At 32.5% G+C, this 21,426-nt stretch overlaps 1 protein-coding gene across 2 annotated transcripts; it reads left to right on the plus strand.

The window, feature by feature from the left end:
- Nucleotides 1-893: 893 nt before the first annotated feature.
- LOC134270351 (pancreas/duodenum homeobox protein 1-like) lies at nt 894-19,959 on the plus strand. 2 transcript variants are annotated; one of them, XM_062752589.1, is made up of 3 exons: nt 894-1,013; nt 1,691-2,200; nt 19,082-19,959. In XM_062752589.1, the coding sequence occupies exons 2-3, from the start codon at nt 1,705-1,707 to the stop codon at nt 19,495-19,497; spliced, it is 912 nt and encodes a 303-aa protein (XP_062608573.1). In that variant the 5' UTR covers nt 894-1,013; nt 1,691-1,704; the 3' UTR covers nt 19,498-19,959. The 2 variants fall into 2 exon arrangements, with proteins under 2 accessions (XP_062608573.1, XP_062608574.1); XM_062752590.1 differs by lacking the exon at nt 894-1,013 and adding an exon at nt 1,198-1,258.
- The last annotated feature ends 1,467 nt before the right edge of the window (nt 19,960-21,426 follow it).

The following is a 21,426-nucleotide window of genomic DNA, read 5'->3' on the forward strand; positions in this document are numbered from 1 at the left end:
AAAAAATTATTACAAATGAACACTGAATTTGCTACATAAATATTTTTTATCATGCGCACTTTGAATGTGTAATAAAAATCGAAAACAAATATGTTTCTTGTAAAATTGTTTTAAAAAAACAAAACCCAGGGTGTATTGACTATTCACTTAAGACCGACAAAATAAAAAACAATAGATTGAATAATGCAAACAATTAATAAATGAAAGTAATTTTCATAAATAATATTAATACATTTTGTAACAGATTCTTGTTTTTTGTTTTAGTAATATAGGGAAGAAATTTTAAAATAAGATATTGTAAATTAAATAAAAGAATTTTGCATATGGAATTATTGTTAACTTAATTTATATTACATGAATTTTTAAAGTGAACTAATTATTTTTCAAAAAAGATGTCTAAACTGAAAATTACAATATTGAAAGTGATGACAGGATTTATTTTAGCTGATTAAACAATCAGAAATTTGACAAGAAACATTTTACATTTGAATACAAAGCAAATGTGAAACGACACTCCTGAAGATTTCCGACCACTGTTATCATTGAGTCCTTTCATTTCGACATTAACCTACGCTGGTGGACTCTTGTATTGATTAAAGTGGTATTCAGAAGGGCCCGGACAAATTCTCATATATCTAGGCTCACAAAACTTGTCGCCAGATAAGAACCTGACACAATGTTTACAAAATTTAAATAGTAGAAAAACCAATAGAAGTAGGAATTATTTCATCTGTGGGAAATGTTCGAATGAGACACGATACAAGTCCCATGTTAAAATTTTCAAAAATGTCTTGCACCATGTTTTTGGTCTGATGGACTGATTGTAGAAAATATGCAAAGTGAATTCCAGACGAGTATGGTCCACATCCCGGATTACTATCGTGTTATATCTCTCACTCTTCTACATTGGCTTTCTTATTAAAGCGTGTCCTCTGTCGCTATACTGTAGGTCACAAGAGGTAGCTCACAAAACAGCGTGAAGATGGAATTTCTTCTGATAATAGTCAGCACAGGTGAGTTTCTCCAGTTCGTGCATTTAAAACTTTAAAATCGCCACTTAAGTACCTGTTCCTGCTTCTTCTATCGTGTTTTTAGAATCCCCGTGTGTATTGAAAGATCTGCGATGTAAATCCATTCCTGACAAATTTAAATTCCAAGACAGCAATGCACTGATTTTCTAAATTTTCCAAACGTGAAAATATACCACACAGTGGCATAAAGAAATTGTATTCTGACATCTGCATGGGACTATAAAAAGGTAAAGTCTGATCCTTGAAGGATTTCTTATATCATATCTGAAGATTAGATGAAGAGGTGTTAGTGACAAGGCAAGTCGAGAAGGCTAATGACAGAGGCCCGCAGGTAAACCCCAGTGCTCTCTGACTCTTGCGCCCATCTTAACACATGATTTGTCGATATCGCAACGACAGCCTAATCTTATACTATATCTGTCATCCAAGCCCTCATTTCTAGTGGTAAAACTGTTCAATGTGCAAATTATTTTGATAAATATCTGGAGATTTGAAAGAGAGAGCAAGAGAGAGACTTGAAAGAATTGGTAGATAAAAAAGGTAAGGCGATGAGAGAATCTGGTCACGTGGTCTAGTTGTCTCTGATGCAAGTGTGACATTGACAAATTACCCGTTTAGGAATATACAATACTTGAAAACAATTATTTGATTATTTGCAGGCAATTAAGTGAAGATGGATGGTGCATATTATTCCCAATCGATGTACCAGCGGGATAATTATGGCATTTCTGCATCTGTTCCGGGACCCTATGGCACATCCGGACAACCTCCACCTCCGGCGTGTATCTACCAAAGAAATTCAAACCTTGGCTATGGAGGACACCCAATGCAAGTTGTAGAACAAACTTCTCTTGACTCTTCTAATAATGTAAATCATCAAATGGCACCACAACAAAATCTACAGACAACACAAGGGACTGGGCATTCTCCCATTGCTAATACCACGCCTGCTCATATGCAAAATCCCATGCAACTGACCCCAGGAATCTTACCTACCGTATCTCAGCCCCCACCGGCTCATTCTCAGACAATGCCCCCTTCTACCACCACAACAAGTGGAAATGGAAACGGAAACCAAAGTGGAGGAAATTCAAATCAAACCCACCTACAGTTCCCTTGGATGAAAACAACAAAATCACACGCTCACCAATGGAAGGCTCAATGGCCAGGTAGGTTTAAAACCGCAAACTTAAAGAGAGTCATTTAAAAGTAGGTACTGTGATAAATTACTAATAACGACTTAATGATGGCGGTCAAGATGGCTGAGGCCTTTGAAGAACTCTTGATGTAAACATCGAGGCACAATTTGTTTTGTCACACTAAATCTCTATTCACACCCCGACGGCGCAATGTTTCTAAACGCTCGGCAGATAATTAATTATAACTGTGACTTAATCTTCGATAGTGAGCATTTGATTATTATAAAGTACCCCAATTTTTCTATCAATAAAGCATAAAGAGACAAATGGCCTTTGTAGTATTTATCTTTATACAGGGACAAAACCAGAGTATAAACGGTGTGGGTAGGAGTCACATGTATTTCTAAAGAGCTGATTGAATAAAAAAGAATTGATTCAAATATTTTATTATGACGTCTTTATCATATTTTATTAATTTTATTTCTTTAATATCTGATTTTTATTAATTTCAAACATAACAATAATTTAAAAATACCTTTAAATAAATTTGATTTTTTCGTTGTGTCGTTGAACATGAGGACGATTTTACTGATTCTTGTATCTCAAATATATACAACATACACAAGACGAAAGCTTTTCCGTGTGGAATTGAATGACAAAAATATATATAGTATGAAAAAGTACATTAAAGAAAAAACGTATGCGTTTGGTCTGTATTGCAATTTTTATTAACAAAAGTAGATAAGTTAAAAAGAAAATAAACATAAAAATGGTGACTTTTAAAACATTTTTATTTAATACTTCTCAGAACCCATGTTTTATGAGGGAAATAATTTATAATGCAATTTTGTTGCAACAGATCTCTAAATTATCATTTCTATCGAATTATACTATTTCTCTCAGTTTGTAGTATTATTTCTATTTGTTATTATTATTAGCAAAATCTAACATTATTATTATTATATACGTTATAATTACATGAATATTCAAGAAAGTATTTTTTTTTTCGATCCACACAAAATATTCAAACAAATGATGAATAATTATTATTTAGTTCTCCTTACTTTGGAATAACTATTTGAGGTAGAACAATGCTTTATGGCAGAAATGAAAAGTTGTTTTCAGATGTGTAATTTCTGTCAGTATTTCCAAAGTGATACTTATTTTTATTTTCCTTGTAATCTTTTCTATAATCTTCCCGGAAATATTATAATTAAAGTTAATGTATGCTTTTACTTGTACTCGGTATAGACAGAAAGTTTTGATAGGTTGTACAGGTACCTGTTGTTTAATCCCATACTTTGGGAACAAATGTTGAATTAATGAATTATTCCTTGTAGATAATTTTCCGCGACTTTTTAACATAAATTATTTTATATTCAAAAAACAAAGCCAGAAAGACGGAAGTTTTTTTTTATAATTTGAGGAATACTTTTTGAGACGCAATTCTAGAGAGTACAATACCTTTAAGGTCAATGGTTATGTTGGTTGATTTGCTGCATAAGGCGAGACTTCAACCGACCATCACCCAGGCCTCATTTATCACCCGCCTCGATTTTACTTTTTGTGCGACTGTCCGTGAAGACAATAGAGCTCAATCGCCGGTTCTTTACATGAGTTTGTGTTTCCTAGCGACTTTTCCTTAGACTAGATAAGAAACGAATGAGTCTGTCGATTTCATTAATCGGAATGAAATTTATTACATCTAGTCGTATTCTGTGTCGTGGCGGTCTGTCATAGGGAATACGGGCGATAAATGGAATATTGGCAATAAGGACGGGGAAATATTGTGTATATCATTCTAAGAACCCGGAATCTGGCACCCAAGAATGACCGTCCTTTTGTTACATCGAATGTCAATCACTGAAGCTCGGCGAAACAAAACATTTATTATTGTTGTATTTACATAAAGAAATTACCTGTATGTCAATTTTCATGCGGACATTTCTGTATTACCAGGGCCCACAAGAATTTAATTAATTATCTGGAGAGGGAAAGCAAGAGTACCAGCATTTGAAATCATTAGGAAGATTACTAAATGATTACCTTTGAAGAGTTTTGGCGACTAAGTAAATCCATGTTAAGCACCCGCTCAGTGCGCTGGGTCAACTTTCTTTTTTCCTTGAATTAAAATATATATAATAAAAAAAGAAAGAAAAAGAAAAACAGCTTTAAACAAATCATTAATATTTTTGAAGCTTAGATTTGATTTTAGCTTTCTTAACATAAACGATCAAAGCTATGAGTTTGGACTTTGGTTGTTTTTGTGGTATTTTATTTCAGTTTTGAAAAGTTTCTGTGATAAGAGTAAAACTATTTTAAATATGAAAGGAAAACTTTCTTTATTTTGAATTACTGAAAAAATACTTTTGTGCAAGCAGTGGTTTTAAATGCGATTTCTCTATCCATCTTCTATTTCCTGGTTTGAATGTTGTGATAGCTGCTTGAATTCTACTAAATGTGCACAGATGTTTATAATTAAGGAAACTATATTGAAAAAGGAAATCTATAAACTGACATCTCCTCTTGCTAAGTTGACAATAAAATATATTTTATTTTTTATCTATGGCATTTAAAATAGAAACATATTTTGGTGACATTAAACTTTTCCCATTAAAAAATAAATAAAATTTTAAAACTTGATGTTATTATTTTATGTTATTTTGTTAATTGATTATGAGAGATCTAGATTAATAAATATGCATTAAATATTCATTGAAAGTGGATATGAATAAATAAGGAAAAGAAGTGTAGAAAAGTCAATTCCAAAAACAGATAATATGGAATTATTATGTTCTATTTAAACAATGTCAAGCATGTAAAACAAAACGTCAATGCATATTGAAGCAGGTGTTTAAATGTAATAAATATTTACATGACTGGGAGTCTTCCTTGTAAACCGGCCAGACGGAGTGTCATTACTTAAATTAAAGGCATCAAAATATTCGTATTCTAAAATTACGAGCAAGGTGTAAGACATTCAAATAGATTTCTTTTAGGAAAATTAATAAAACCAATATTTCCGAAAGTCAAACAATAACTGGTTACATTTAGAGTTTATACTTAAAAATATGTTTAAATCATTGAAATGTTCCTTTATCTTTAAACTAGAAGATATTAAATGGTAAATTACTGAATAAACATTTTTTTTTACGTTGTGAAAATCTTTTTCTATTTAATTTAAAATAAAAGTGAATGCAAGTATAAAGTTGACCAAAACAAGTATTTGAATTATCAATGACGATATCATTGAATTTAATTTAGAATCAACAAAAAGAACAAAACTAGACTAAATGGATAATTAAATTAAAATCAATGGATTATATGTGAGTTTTGCAGGAAATTATTTCCGGTTCTTTGTTTATCTTCAAGACAATTAACTTTCTTTTCGGAACTTTTTTGTTATGGTTTAAAAAACAAGAGGTTAAAAAAAATACAACAAGCAACGTTTGTTTTTATTTTAAGTCTACACGAAAAGAGAAACCTCCATTGTGTTTTGCTTTAATCCGCAAACAAAAAAAGGGACTATTGTTTAATATTTTTTTTTACTTTTGCACTAAAGCCAGAGAAACAAGGATGAAAACTAAAAGAGAAAAATAAATCTTTTGACTATGTTGAGATAAAAGTAAAGAAACTTGTTTGTTAATCAATGCAATATATTTTATGAATTCAGAATTGTTTGTAAGTAAATGGTATATTACAGTTTTATGTGTTACTACTTACTAGTATACGATATATAGAGGTTTAACTTTTTTCTTTAATGTTTAAAGATTATCACATCACAATAGAGAATATATGTACATTGTGATACCGGGTATATATAAATATTCACTCAGTTCATTGTATTTGTAACCTTGACTTCCTGTATGGATGGGGTATTTATAGGCATTGTATACCTGTTACTTAATCCTTTCTGGTTAAATATTCTATTTATTTTAAAATGCAATATGAAATATACCCAATGATTCATTTAACAAATTAAAATATATTTTCACATCTTTCAAATTTGATTATACCTAACAACGGCTTTTTCACGCTGAATCTTTATTCTTCAATATCTAGGATATCAATAAAATGCCTGATCTAAATGAAGTAATGAAGTGTTTCATCTATTACATTATTTCAACGTGAATTATTACAACGTTTGTCTCGGAATATTTTATTAAATTGTATAATCATGTCATTGATATAACCGCAGATAAAGTTTGCAAGCTGTTTAATAATTTATTTTATTTATTTAATGGAAACATCTTATTCCAAATAGGATGTATATAAGTCGAGTTTATAATGTACATAAAAATTTTATCATTAAATAAAAAGCAAGATAAAGTAACACAAAACGAGCTGAAAGGTTGACAAAAAACAAATCTGTCTGTTTGTATTGCTTTTATTGCTGCTATAAATATACATTGCATATAAAAATGTACGAATATATGCTGCATCAAATACCTATGATTGATTAGAACTATAAGATAATACTAGTAATTTATGTTCTGAGAGATGATCACAATTTATCAATAATAGTACGTACGGGTCGAGAAAGTGCTTTACGAGAAATGTGTGACATACAAAATAAGCAAGCATCCTTATGGACATATTCGTCAGTAAGATGACAAATAAAATAAGATTCTGAGATTTGTAATATTTTATTTATATTTATGCATAATTTTGGTCTCAAAACCTGAATGGTATTTAATTGCAGGTATAGACTTTTTTTTTTAGACATCTCCCTACAACAGGTCATTGTGAATACACAATTTAATATAATATTAATGAAACAAACATTGTACAAGAAAGCAAAAAAAAAAAAAAAAAAAAAAAAAAAGAAATAAAATACAGTGCATTATCGATTTGGAAATATTGTCAAAAGATACATGTATGACACTGTTCAAATCAAACATTTTGTTGCTGATAATATTTATGCACTGCTTCAAATATTTGAAGATAGATATAAATACCATGTCTAGGACGACCATATAATTTATCAATTCAAGTTGATAGATGTGATCCCAATAATATTTTGGATTATTTAAAAAGGTATGTCTAGAAGATGTATATTTTGGACAAGGAATAAAAGCAATGTCAAGCTTGCAGTTTTCACACATTGGTGTTTCTGAAAAACCTTGATATAAAGTTTAGTCATGTAAGCCTCTTGCTTTATTACTTACTTCCACTGCTTACTTATTCCTTGTCCACTGTATTGCGGTATTCCAAACATATAACGTTATGTTTGGTACAAAACAACAATCACAAAAAATCTTATATGAAGATATTCAAGAAGCATTTTAAACAATACATTTAAAGTAAGAAACCTTTCAAATAAGATGTTTCTCTTCTGTGAGGAATTTAAATTTGTGCATCATTTTTCTGATGTTGCAAAATCTATTTGATAAGTGATAATGTTCTAGTACATTTAAAAAATACAATATCTGAATTTCATGATTGAAAAAAGGTATTTTTATACTAACTAATGAATTGTAATGAATACATAACCATCATAAGCGATATGTATTTTTATTTTTGAATTTCTTATAATTAATTAATAACAAAAAAAAAAAATAGACATAGAGGATATTTAATGTTTTGTAGTTGAATATGGAATTTATTTCACGAGTGGGACAGGATTTTTGATATTTTCACAAGTGCGAAGCACGAGTGAAAATATCAAAAAATCCTGTCTCACGAGTGAAATAAATTCCATATTCAACTACAAAACATTGAATTTTCTGTTTATTACATTTTTTCCTTCTGTCTTTTTGTAATACAGTCATAGGCTACATGACGTCATAGTTGAGCGGCTGAGACGTCATAGCTAAGTGAGGTGAAAATACTGTAAACATGAACTTGGCCAACATATTTTTGGTAATTTTGACAGTTTTATTAGCTGTCAGAATGGCTTATTTATTTTCATCTATCTTATATTAGGTCAAGGAAGATTTTTTTACAACAATCTTCGTTATGGGAAGGAAATCGAGAGTTTTCCCGCACTTCTGATATTCGTCACACTGTGACAGGATATCATTTTGATATCCTTTCACACTGTGACAGGATATCATTTTTATTCAATGAATAAATTACAGTATTTCACGGGTAAAAATGTAATAAACATATTTACACATAACTTTATACTCAGCATTCCAAGGATGTTTAATTATTTCAAGGGTTTTTGTGCATTAGTTCCATTCACTTTGTTGTATACAAGTTAGATCTAATTGCAAAGCTATATATGGAGTATAATAAATACGAGGGTTGTCCCGTAAAATCGTGGACAAGTTGTCTAGTTTGAAGAATAATCATCACTGCGTTCTGAAATTTTCACTACTTTTTAGTACTTATAATATGAATATATATAGCAAATTTCAAATAGATACATGCATAAATAAACAATTTTTGATATTTTATGTTATGTACTGTATCGCCCTACGGCGCACGGATTATAACGTCAAGTTGTCTAAAACAACGTCACGTTTCATGTTTGCTAAAAATAAAGTTGGATAAGTCCCACTTAAATTTAGAAATTTTACTGATTTACATACGTGAGTGTTTATATCCAGTTAAGGAACCAATGTGGCACACTTTGCGATCTACTGAAGATTTATTAGCAAGTTACGGACAGTATTCTCACCATCATTCAACTAACAGAGAATCTCATATCGACGGTCGACAGTGACAGCGTCTTTTGCTACTACAATCGCAGTCTGTCCGTATGTTTTGTACTACCTGGGGACTCGATAAAGAGAACTTCGCTAAGAAAACTTCCATTTAATTTATATTTTAAAGATCTGGTGATATTTGTCATATTTTCTTTCCTCTGTATTTATTTAAAGTCTCTTGAGGTGTCATTACAACATCCTAATCTAACTTAACTGTTCTCCGGTGCGCCGTAACGTCAAAAAACGTCGCAATTTTTCGTGTATTGTTTTTATCACTTTCCCATTTCGAATGCTCGGGAAAATGCCAAAAATTAACCAAATGCCTTGAAATTTTCAAAAAGAAGACAGAATTGATTAAGGAATCTAATTAGGACAATTTTCATCCTAGTCTTATGTATTGAAAACTTTTATTACGAAATAATACTTGTATATTCTCTAATAAAACCTTGTTATTTTTACCGTGCGCCGTAGGACCGTACCCTGTGCATATTCAAGCAGAATAAAATCTTTATTTTTGCATATATATAATCAAAAACATTATGATACACTTAAATATGATGAATAAACATTTACTGAAAATTTCAGCTTAGTGCGCCCATTACTTTTCGAGAAAAGCGCTTTGTCCACGATTTTATGGGACAACCCTCGTATATATCAATATAAACCATTTAGATTAAGAAGTAAATGTATTTTATTTCATGATATGCATAGACATATAAACTCATGAGTTGAAGAGCGGGAAAAATGGCCTAAAGTTTTATCAATCCTCTTCATTAGAGATTAAGGTCCAATGGAAACAATGGTATTTACTTGAAGTTGTTTAAAGACATGTATTTGAAACATTTTTAAGGAGGTTACAGAGTAAAAGATTAAAAAAAGGAAATGAACAATAGAAAGGAAAAAAGGAAAGAAAAAAAGGTATGGGTAGGGAAAAAAGTAAAAAGGGGAACATAAACAGAGAAGAGGGATTTTTGGAGCAATGCAAAATAAATCTGATATTGGACCTCCAAAATATTCTTAGACATTTAAACTTAAAGCAATATTGTACTAGCCCATTAAGTAAATAGAAGACTGGGTGAAATACTTACTTATGTCTGGTCCAATTCTCTAAATTTAACAGGTGAATATTGTTAGTTGAAATATGATATTTTTAAAACTAAGTATTATAAATCTGAAAAAATTATTTTTAAAATTAAACAGTTTTTCACCTTTTTTCAATCGACAAGACATTTGTGGGAGATATTGGTCTTGAATTTGATACCTGCACTTCTTGAACTTGGTTCCTTTGAAGTTGGTTGCTTTCTTTACTGGAAAGACAAGTCTTTAGTTCCTTCACTTTTTTTTAAATAAGCAAGCAAACAAAGTTAAGCGATTTCATGATCATAAAAAGTCTTTAAAAATACAGGTAAACTAATACATGTACATTGTTATTTACTGATAAAATTTTGAATCACACAGTTTTTAAATGACTAAAATGTTTTTAAAATATGGAGAAAAATTACAACGATGTTTTTCCTAGAATGGACTGTTCTAACTTTGGTATCCACCCTTTCACGGTACATGTAAAGTGTAACAATGGAGTGATTATTTTACAAGTATTCTTCATTAATGGTATGATATCATTTGAAGTGGTGACTAGTATAATGTGCCCCTCGGTCATCCGTAATGGAGGGCAACACGCTGTGTAAAGTATTCCGGATTTTGCCAGCTATCGGGTATTTGTTAACAGTTGTGGACTAGTGTAGTGGAATGTTTGTCTGTTATAACAGATAATAATCAAAAAGATGATAAAAGCCGCAAAGAATCCCTTTGAAGCCAAAAGAGAAAATGATATTGGAATGTTACTCGATTCCAGGCCGCCGGGGACTGGGAAGTAATCTTTGAAAAGAAAATTTGTGCTCTTACATTTTGAAATCGTCTCTCAATCCACATTTTTACTTTTAAATGCAAAAAACACATAGAAAATATCCATTTTAATTGATTTGTTTGATTTGTGTGCTACCAGTAATAAGAACACTACCTACACGAATTCCCCGTCCCCTTGACACGTCCATATTAGCGGTATAAACAGGCTTCGCTCTCGGGTTCGGGATACGAAGATGTTTGTGGGAGCTTCAAAGCCAAATTCTAGTAGTGCCTTTTATCTGTCTATGTTTTAATAGGCGTGTATACATTACCTGCACAAGTTTAAGTTTCGTTATGGTATTGTTTATACTCCTCTGGCAATGAATTTTCTTTCTGTACACGCTCGTGTTCCACTGGAATAGATTTGTCCACTGATAGAAACGTGTTAAGTTATTTTTCTTCCTTCATTAAGCTTCTTATCTGAAAAATAGAATTTGACATGTTTATTTCATTATTTGAAGAAACGATTTAAGATATTTTTATGACTGCACAATAACTTATCTGGATAAAATTGCTAATAACTGTTACTTGTAGTCTATGTTGCTAGCAATACCGATTAAATTGTTCAATCAAATGAAATATGTATAATTTACAGGAAATATTTATTAAGACATATATATCTCATTTAAAATATAAATATTTAATTCAAAAAATATAAATTGATAAAAGAACGATTCCTCCTTCTTAATTGCTTAATTACATGCATATCTTGAATACAATGATCGGTTTTTATGGTTGTCCATGTGGCTGTTCATTTCAGGAGAAAGAGATTAATTTCAATATAGAACACCTTGTTCTTCCTTGTCTAATGTCTACTAAATATGCAAATTGGACGGTAATTTTACGAAGAGACGGGACATAAAAATAGCAAAATTATGTACTTCCTACATGAAACTGGATCTACATTTCTGCAACATTCTGTTTTAATTGGTACATAGGTCAAGAGAGAAAAAACCCGGTATAAAAATAGAGTCCATTTATTAAATACGTATGGTAAATACATGTACATAAATGGTTTTAAGTTCATAAAGTTCATATATTGTATCAATATTAACGTGGTGTTTATAAAAAAGATACCTAATTCTTTGTTTCTGGGGCAACGTCCCAAGATTCTGTGCCTCAGCTTAAGATAGGTGCAGACAACGGACTAAGAGTTCTGGAAACCACAGCGAAATGTCGCGAGATTTCCTTACATCTCAAATCTCGTGCCAAGTTTGCTAAGAGATGCACCAAGCTTCTCTCCACGTACACCAAAAGAATGCATCTTGTAAAGAATACCCATACTTACTTGTAGGAGCATTCTGTAAACATGCAGCGATGATATAAAACCGTAAATCTTATATTTTAAAGAGCTAGAAATCCCCTATAAAGGGGTCACAACCCAAGGTATTTGTTTAGATATCAAAATGAAATAAAACGCTTTTAAATTGTAATATTAGAGGTGAAAGTTGATTGAAATGCATAAACACGGGTAATCCGTGTAGTCAACATCAAACATCCTTACTTATGGCAGGTTTGGTGTCGCTGATTCATGGGGGAAGGCGCTGCGTTACTCCGTAGTCGACCCAACTGATCATTGATAGTGAAAAAACCATACACACTCAAGATATTCAGTGTATCTTTTTCTCGATTTAGAGTATCCTTAACTTAAACCTTTATTAAGAGCTGCTGTATTCTAAACTGTGAAGTTTTTCATCAAAAATAAGAGTGCAAGAGGTGTCGAAATGAAATACAGCACTTTCTTCCATTAACATTGTGGAGCCTGTTTTCTTAAAAAAATTATCGCTGAAAAATAACCCCCATTACCTCATTAGTGCTAGCCTCCAACACCTCATTACTGTACCGTGAAGATGGGAGAGGATGCCTATATCGATTTAGTGGTCAATAGGTATAATGTAACTGGTAAAAATGACGACAGACCTATGATCAGACAGCCGGTTACGTGATTTTAGGAAGGGAGGGTGCTTAGTCACAGAATACCCCTAACGTCATTGTATATCGTTACTCCAGAAGGTGTTTGAACCCGTAGTCCGGTGACAAAATGCTTTATCTAGATATAAGTAGAACAGAGTCTTAAACCCAAACAAATAATTAAAGGTGGCATACCAAAACAAATAAAGAAAAAATGACTAAAAACATGGACAAAATAAAATTCCTTTGAGAATAAGTGCATTACATTTAGGATTGTGCGTCTATATATAGTGATTTTATTTCCAAAGATATTTAGATGCCAACATTTCAAAGTATCGATATTTTTAAAAGAATTTCTTCTATTGATTATCGATTTGATTACCAAGGATTGCTAGTTTTTTTTTTTATTTATGGGACAACTACTTTTTTTTAAAGGGATGATTCTATTTTTATTTTACAATCCTACAATTGTCATAAATAAAGTTAAGTTTTTTAATTTTTTTTTTCGCAACCTTAAATTCATTTCAAAGTTGTAGAATTATAGAATCATATACTGGGAAGGTCGATTTCCCCTTTTTTTCTGTTGCAGTGTATTCCATGATAAAAGTCCTTCATTTAAAGCAGGGGATAGACAGACGTTTTTGGCAACTAGCCTTTTTGATTATGTTTATGCAATAGAGTTCAAATTCGTTGATTAAGATAAATAATTCATTTTTAGTACTTTCTCAACAAATGAAAGTTTCGGCTTCGAAATGCAATGCTATATTTTACATAACTTAAAAAAATAAATACTAAGTAAAACATCTTACGAGTTATATAAGGGTTGGCATGATAAAAGATTTGGAATTACTGCTTACAAGCATAAGTTTACTATCAGAGAATTTTTAGATATGAGTGTTTATATGAACAAAGTAAGTAGATTTATTGAAATCTGGAAGGATTGAGCAAGCAAGTGCCAAAACACCGGAAAGAAGCTCAGCCAAAGACCTCTGGGAACATTTTAAATGGAATCAAGGAATTAGCTGTAAAAAAAAAATTAAAACTATTAAAGTAAAAAGTTTTATCAGAGATTCGTTAAATTGCTACTTTTTTAAAAACTATGTACAAATATAAATTAAGACTATTGCGTAACACACGCAGAAATTGGGGTTCCCGCTCGGCATCCCTTTGGGAGAAACTTCGCGGAGGATTTTTTTTCCGTAATCGTTTATTTGCTAACATTCGCTTCTTATCTTTCTTTTTTCTTGTTTGAGAATTCCTTTGTCGTTGACTTTTTCTCTTGTAAGAAAAATGTCCATCATGATGAATTCAAAAAAAAGATATCTTAGAGCAATTGTTTGGAATTCTTGTCAGAGTTACATTTTTGAGAAGTGCCCATTACAGGTACAAATATTTTAATAAATATTATATGCATTAACAAATGAATAGAAATGATGAATTATAAATAATTATCCTTGCCACATATTTTGTTCTTAAAATAGAAATAAATGCTGAAAGATCTTCCTTAAAATAAAACGAGTCAGTGAGTGTGTTTAACGCAAGGGTCATAATTCATGGGGAAAAATCTGAAGATGCAAAGAACACCCGGAAAAATTTTAGCGAGTAGAAAATTTTAAGGGTACAATTTCTTTTTGCAATATACTTTACCTTTTTAAAGTAAAAATATAGCAGTAACCATGTGTTCATCATGGATTAAACTCGTTTATACACGTATTAAATTGAATTAGGATTCCCACGTCAAAAAAATTGACATGAAATTTCAAATCAATACCAAAATTTTTTTCAACGAGAATTTAATAGTACTTGAGCCCTTTAGAAGATTTTATATGCGCTAATTTTCACAATTCGTTCAAAACTGCTTGACAAAAAACTTGTTGAGAAATGTTGGCGGGTGGCATGTTTACTTGAGCCCACTCTTGGCTCTCTAACATGCTGGCGTAATTGCAATGTTGTGTCGGTGTGGGTTCCCACCGCGAGCGGCACTGTACCGAGGCCCGCTAAAGAACGACAAAGTGTGTATTAGGGGCCAGGAACACCTGGTTTTACCCCGTCTGATTGAGGATTATCGATCTCAACGTGTTTTGACAGTTGAATGAATTCTAAATAAATATTAAGATTAATCCCGATTGAACTCCTTCGCGCCCAGAACAGGAAACGCGTTACATATATTCAATATTAGAAACTGGCCCTCAACAAATGGGTCTTCAAAACAAATCTTGATTAGTTGGTATTAATGCTATATTCATTGATTATGACATTTTCATTAAAAATATCTACGATACTTAATTGACTGAAATTAATTATTTCCTTCCCCTTGACATCTTGCCATTTTGAACATGTAAATAAGTACACGGATATTTTTTTATTCCCAAACTCATCGTGGTGACATTACTGTTTTTTTTCCATTATATTTTTTATATAAAAATATACAAAAATAAATATTTTTTTCTTTTTTAATTTTAAAAATTCTGTAAAAAATTTATTTTATACTGTATTGAATTTAGCAACGAATGACATTGAAATTGGGAGTAAGGGGTTTATTCAAGTTCGTTAAATTATTTAATATTTAGTTCATATATTCTTTCTTTCTTTCTTTAATTTTTTTATTTTAATTTTATTTTTGTGTGTGTGAGGGAGGGTGTGTGTGTGATAGGGTGTATATTTGTTTTTGAAATTAACTATAAAATGTTGAAATCCAATGAATATAATTAAAACATGTTGAGGGTTTCGCTCATTATGTTCGAAATCTACAATGCTAATCCCAGGATTTAGGTAAGCAATGGATATGGCGGTAATCTTAGCGGGTAAAAAAGGTGGACTGCCATGGATGACGGGGGTATGGATTTTTTTACTTGCCGGATTTTCATACCCGTCACTCGGTTTTAATGTTTTCTTCAGGAGAGAGATCAACTTTTCACGGGAGATCTGTCGAGTAGCAAACATCCTTAGAAAGTCTGGAATTTCTTGATAAAATATAAATTGGTGGTTTGTATTGCTTCAGTAGTAAAATATTACATGTATAAAGTAAGCAAAAGGGAAAATTTTAAAAAAGTGGAGCTAGCTACAGAATTTGGAATAGGGGGAGGTGTTAATCATGTATTTCGAATTCGCGTATTATGATTATGCATCTTTAGTCTTTTTTTAAATTTTAAATAAATTATAGGTTATTGTTAATCATTTTTAAATAGAGTTTCATGATTGTATTTGCTTCTTTTTTTTAATATAACATGAAAAACATATTTGCTGATAAAGAACTTTTTGTTGCTACTGTAACTTACAATTGACTACATCGATAAGAAAAAGATATTGAAAAGAAACTGCATGAAAGGGAGCCATAGCTGGCATGCGGTATTTTGACTGGAAGTAACATGCGGTAATTCGCGCCTTTTTTCATGGTTTATCATACTCCCCCCCCCCCACCCTTTTCCCCCAAATCTTTGAAAGGGGCAAATGGGAAATTTCTAGTTTCCGTCTTAAATGCATTGATGACCAAAACCAAAAATAAAAGGAGAAAAAACACTTGAAACGTTTCATCTAATAGATACATCTTTACCTATGTTCATTTCTGAAATTAGAGCTAACAGCTGTTTGTATTATGACGTCACATATATGACGCGAGCGTGATGCAAACATCAACATGCACATATTCAAATACAAGTGTTGACGAACCTGACAGTAGAAGATCTCAGTAGCATAACTCGAACACTGGAATATATACAACTTTAATTATGAACCTGAACAATAATAGTTCGGAAAAATTGCGTGTTCGACTACGCATGGATCCCAAGGAAAGATTTCCAGAGAAACTGTACGATGTTGCAAATGATGGTTATCTTGTAACATGGAACGGCTGTGGAGATGGTGTTGTTGTGAACGAAAAGGAATTCGAAAGGAAAGTTATGAGATGTTATCCGGGGTTTGTACAAATTTCGAGTTTTGCTAACTTCAGGCGTTTGTTTAGAGAGTATGGCTTTGACTGGGAGATTATTGACCGTTCTGAAAAACTTTCGCACACATTCGAATTTTCTCATCAATGTTTTCAGTATGGACAGTATGATTTGCTGTGCAACATACAAACCCGGCGTAAATCCTTTAGTAAACCAGTGCGGGCAGTGTCCAATTTTCACAAGGAAGTGGCCGAAATATCTGCTCTGTCCAGTAAAGAATCTGAGGGTAGACTGACAAGAACAAAAGTAGGACGAGTAAAACGAGCGAACTACGCGGACCTGGAGAAATCCAAGAAAATTAAAAGCCATTCCTTGTCGTCCGAGAATATGACTGTCCTGAGCTCAAATTCCGAGACAACGTTACCACATGAGTATAACGCACCTGTTAGTGACGTCATTGAAATCGAAGCACAGGAACACCAGAGGAAATTCGAATTTGAGTTACGTGCGAGGGATTTTGTGAAATCATTTATTAAAAATGAATTTACCTTTGATGAATTTTCTGTTTGGGCAGAACAAAATCAGCATATTTTCTTTCTTCACGACAACATGGATAGCATTGAATGTACAAGACCATGTGGAAGTTGTGATTGTTGCAGGTCAATGGCTTTTCAGAGAATAAATCATTAGGACAATCGGTAAAATTCCGAAAGACCCTGAACCATGCATGCCAGTATGTAAAATTGGTAAAATTCCGAAAGACACTGGTTGACTGAACTATGTCTGTTAGAATGTAAAAATATTGTATTTATAGTTGTGTTCAGAAAGACAACATCAAAAATTAAAAAAAAAATAAAAGCATGTTGCGATATTGTGAAACTTGCTGTATACAAAAATCAAAATAATTCATATCAATAAACATTGAATAAAGTTCTATTTTAAAGTTGCATTTATCTATTTAGTACATTAACTAACATGGCCGTAGCAACCGGAAAAGGAAGGGGGGTGGTTACTAGCCCTTGGCTGTCCCCCAAAATTTTTGCTGAAATATTTTGAATATTTACTTTAGAAAACAGCTTCTTAATAATTTGTCCTTGAATAAAAGGCAGAACATGTGTAACCCCCCCCCCCTTGCAATTTTTTTAACTTCTTCGCTAGCCAAGTGTCCGATTCGTTTCCCTCATCTGAAATGAGACACTTGGCTAGCGAAGATGTTTTTTTGATAAAAGAAATAAGGTGTCATTTTAAAACTTTATAGTAATGTATAGTCATGGTCATGGGATTGAATTCAATAAAGCCAGAAGGCCCTGCAATATTTAATGTTATGAAAAGAATCCCCCATATTTTTGAGATGGGAGAAAGAAGCTCGAAGAACAATACAATAATCAAAAAATAAAAAAAATCATAATATATAATAATTGATAATCAAATTATACTACAGTGTCACCATTTTAACATATGGATGGTGCAACCACTTTTGATTTTTCAAAATACACGATCTTGAAGTAAATTGAGTTATCGATCTTGTGGTTAAAGGAGATGGTGCTTTGTACATGTACAGGGTGTCCGCGAAGAAAGGTGACGCTTTCAAACTAGATGTAAATGCTTCAGTTTAAAAGGTTGACGAATTTTCATGTATATATAAAAATATGTCATATTTTTAAAAAAAAATAATAAAATGTAAGTTCGTTGAGGTAGCATTATTTAGTTAATGTGTCAAATAATGTTATTTTATAAGCATTTTAAGTACAGGATACCTCCATATGATGTGACTGTCTTCCATCATCATTATGAGCTCTCTTTCACTAACTCGCACTTTGAAATCGTTATTAATATTTTGACGCATTTCTTAACTTCCCGACAAATTCAAAACAAGCGAGTTTATAAAATTGGTTTGAAGAGACGACTATATTTATAAAGGGTTCGGTTGGTTAAAAATGTGTCTAGAGTTAGGAAATGAAAGGTGTTCATTGACCAACGCTGGGAAATGGAGAAATTCTCCACTACAGGGCACAGAACTACATTACAACTTTGCGTCATGGTCACATACTAAAACATAAAACCATATTAAAAGCTAGTTCTGCAGCTATAATCTTATTTTGATTTAATTTCACTTGTATAATTTTCGCCTTGTGTTATTTTCGCCTTATCAGTCATGTAAAGGCATTTCTATCAAGCTTTTCGTTATAATTTGTTTCAATGCAAACAAGAATAAAATTATTAGCAAGTGATAACAGATTGATAATTTTAAACCAGTGTCAAAACTTTGAATTTCTCTTTTCCTGCAACACTTTTCATTAAGGGTGGATGTGCAGGGGAGGGGGTAGAATTTTTTTCTTCTATTATTTATTAAAATCAGTCTTTAAACTTTAACATAATCAAATTTTTAAAAAATATGAATATGCATCTGTTTGGAAATGAATCAGTAATTCGCATGTTAAACATATGTAAAATTTAACGCGTAATTTAAGAGAATTTATTCTACCTGTAAAGGAGATTTTTTTTAAATATTTTCTTCTGTTATTTACCTTGTTACTTATTTTTGTGTTTTGAAGGTGCTCAGTTTCCATTGGAGGACGACAACAAACGCACGCGCACAGCGTACACTAGAGGCCAGCTACTGGAATTGGAAAAAGAATTCCATTTTAACAAATACATTTCCCGACCGAGAAGAATAGAGTTGGCTGCAATGTTGAACCTTACTGAACGCCATATAAAAATTTGGTTTCAGAATAGACGGATGAAATGGAAAAAGGACGAGGCCAAACGAAGGCCGCGTCCTCTGAATTCTTCGAACATTAAAAATGCCGTTTCACCACCGGAATCTCCTGTCATGACAGATTTATCTCCCGTGTCGAACGGAAGTGACGTTTCATCCCCTAAAGAGAACGAGACTGGCGATATTTCCTCAGTGAACAAAAATTTATTGAACAAAAACACCCTCTCGCCAAAGGAAGAATCCGCCACGTGATAATTACGTCATGGGGTACATGTATCAAATACAGTCCCTAAATATACTGATGGAAACTGATTACATGTGTTCTAATGTTATGTTATATGTATCTGACCTTCACATGAATGCCCTTTATAGAGAAGCCGTCGATACAAGCACAGAAGGCACATCGACGACGTTTCTACCAGAGAGTGTTTTATTGACTGTTGTTTATTGTGTTACTAAACACTGGTTTTTTTTTTTTCCTTGCAAACGTTGCTCGATAGAAATATAAGTAAAGTTTAAACTGAAGAGCTCCTTTACCGGTGTGACACAACTATAAATGTCCCTTATTTTTACAAACTATCAGACTTGAACAAAGAAAGGATACGTGTTATACAGTGTGAGTGCTTTTCAGGTCATGTTACTTAAAATAGAAATTGTTGTGAACATTCAATATACATCGATATTCGTGAATAAAATTTTTGTAGTCATGTATCATTTCAACGGTGAATTATTACACTCAAATATCATCAATAATAACAGATGTCCATGAAAATAAATAAATTTATTATCTACATTTGCTTAGTAATAAATATCGGCTTTTTAGCACACCTGAGCCGAAGGTTCAAGTGAGCTTTGCTGATCACATTTTGTCCGTCATCCGTCCGTCTGTAAACTTTTCACATTTTCGACCTCTTCTCAAGAACCACTGAGCCAATTTTAACCAAACTTGGTACAAAGCATTCTTTGGTTAAGGGGGGTTAAAATGAAGGGTCAAGTCTCTCACAAGGGGAGATAATCAAGAAAAGACAAAAAAAGGATGGGGTCATCAATAAATTTTTTTCTCAGGAACCACTGGGTCAGGAAAGCTGAAACTTATGTGGAAATATCCTGGGGTAGTGTAGATTCTAAATTGTTCAAATTCTGACCCCCAGGGTAGGGCGGGCCACAACTTGGAATCCAAGTTTTTACATTGAAATATAAAAGATAAACTTTAAAATCTTCTCAAGAACCACTGGGCTAAAAAAACTGAAACTTATTTGAAAGCATTGCGGGGTAGTGTAGATTTTCAATTGTCAAAATTATGACCCGTGGGGTAGGTCGGGGTCACAATAGGTATTAGGATGATTTTACCCCTACTTTGGACTTTCAGTAGGGCGTGACTTTCTCGGCGCTACGTAATGGCGAATACTAGTAGATTCTCATTGGTTACGAAATTAATAACATCAGGAAATTAAAATTGTTGTTGATAACGATGAGACGACTTATGTCCCACCTCTGTGGCGTGAGAAAACTTTGGCTATTCACTACTCCAGTTGATATTCGGCCGCATTTCTATCATATGTATATTTCAACAGTGAAGGAAAGCTGTGTAAATTTCAGAAGCTAATTAGGCAACGTCGAGAATGCCACGCCTTACTGAAAGTCCAAACTAAGCGTGTAATTCTTCTACAAGGGGAATTCTGGTAAAGAACAGCATAGTCAAAGCTACTCAGGTGAGCAATGTGGCCCATGCACCTCTTGTTCCATTAGCGATATGCCTGACGTCACAATAGCCATCAGCTTCCAGTGCTGACACTGATCCTATAAGGTCGATATGGATGATATATGTGCCAGTAGTCACTGCACGAATATTTATTTAAATTTTCTCAAGTCAATATGTGAACTGTATTTTATTAGCTTTGTAATAAACATAATAAAACAAACCCTTTTCCACATCACATCCTATATATGTAAGTCCTCAACCATTATCAGCCCTCGGACTTAGCCCTCTGGCTGATTTAAGTGTCTCGAGCTGATACAGGATGTGATATGGAAAAGGGTCCGAGTTATTCTTTATATAATGCACTGAAAAAAGAATCAAATAGCAATGTGCCTGAGTGATGACTAATTGACTATGCATGTTTGTACTAAGTACTATTCTTGAGTCAATGGTCAAAACATGACCATGCACGATGTATCATT

The sequence above is a fragment of the Saccostrea cucullata genome, unplaced genomic scaffold (genome assembly GCF_032062105.1).
Source record: "Saccostrea cucullata isolate Sc308-1 unplaced genomic scaffold, CSIRO_AGI_Scuc_v1 ctg203, whole genome shotgun sequence".
NCBI classification, from domain to species: Eukaryota; Metazoa; Mollusca; class Bivalvia; order Ostreida; family Ostreidae; genus Saccostrea; species Saccostrea cuccullata.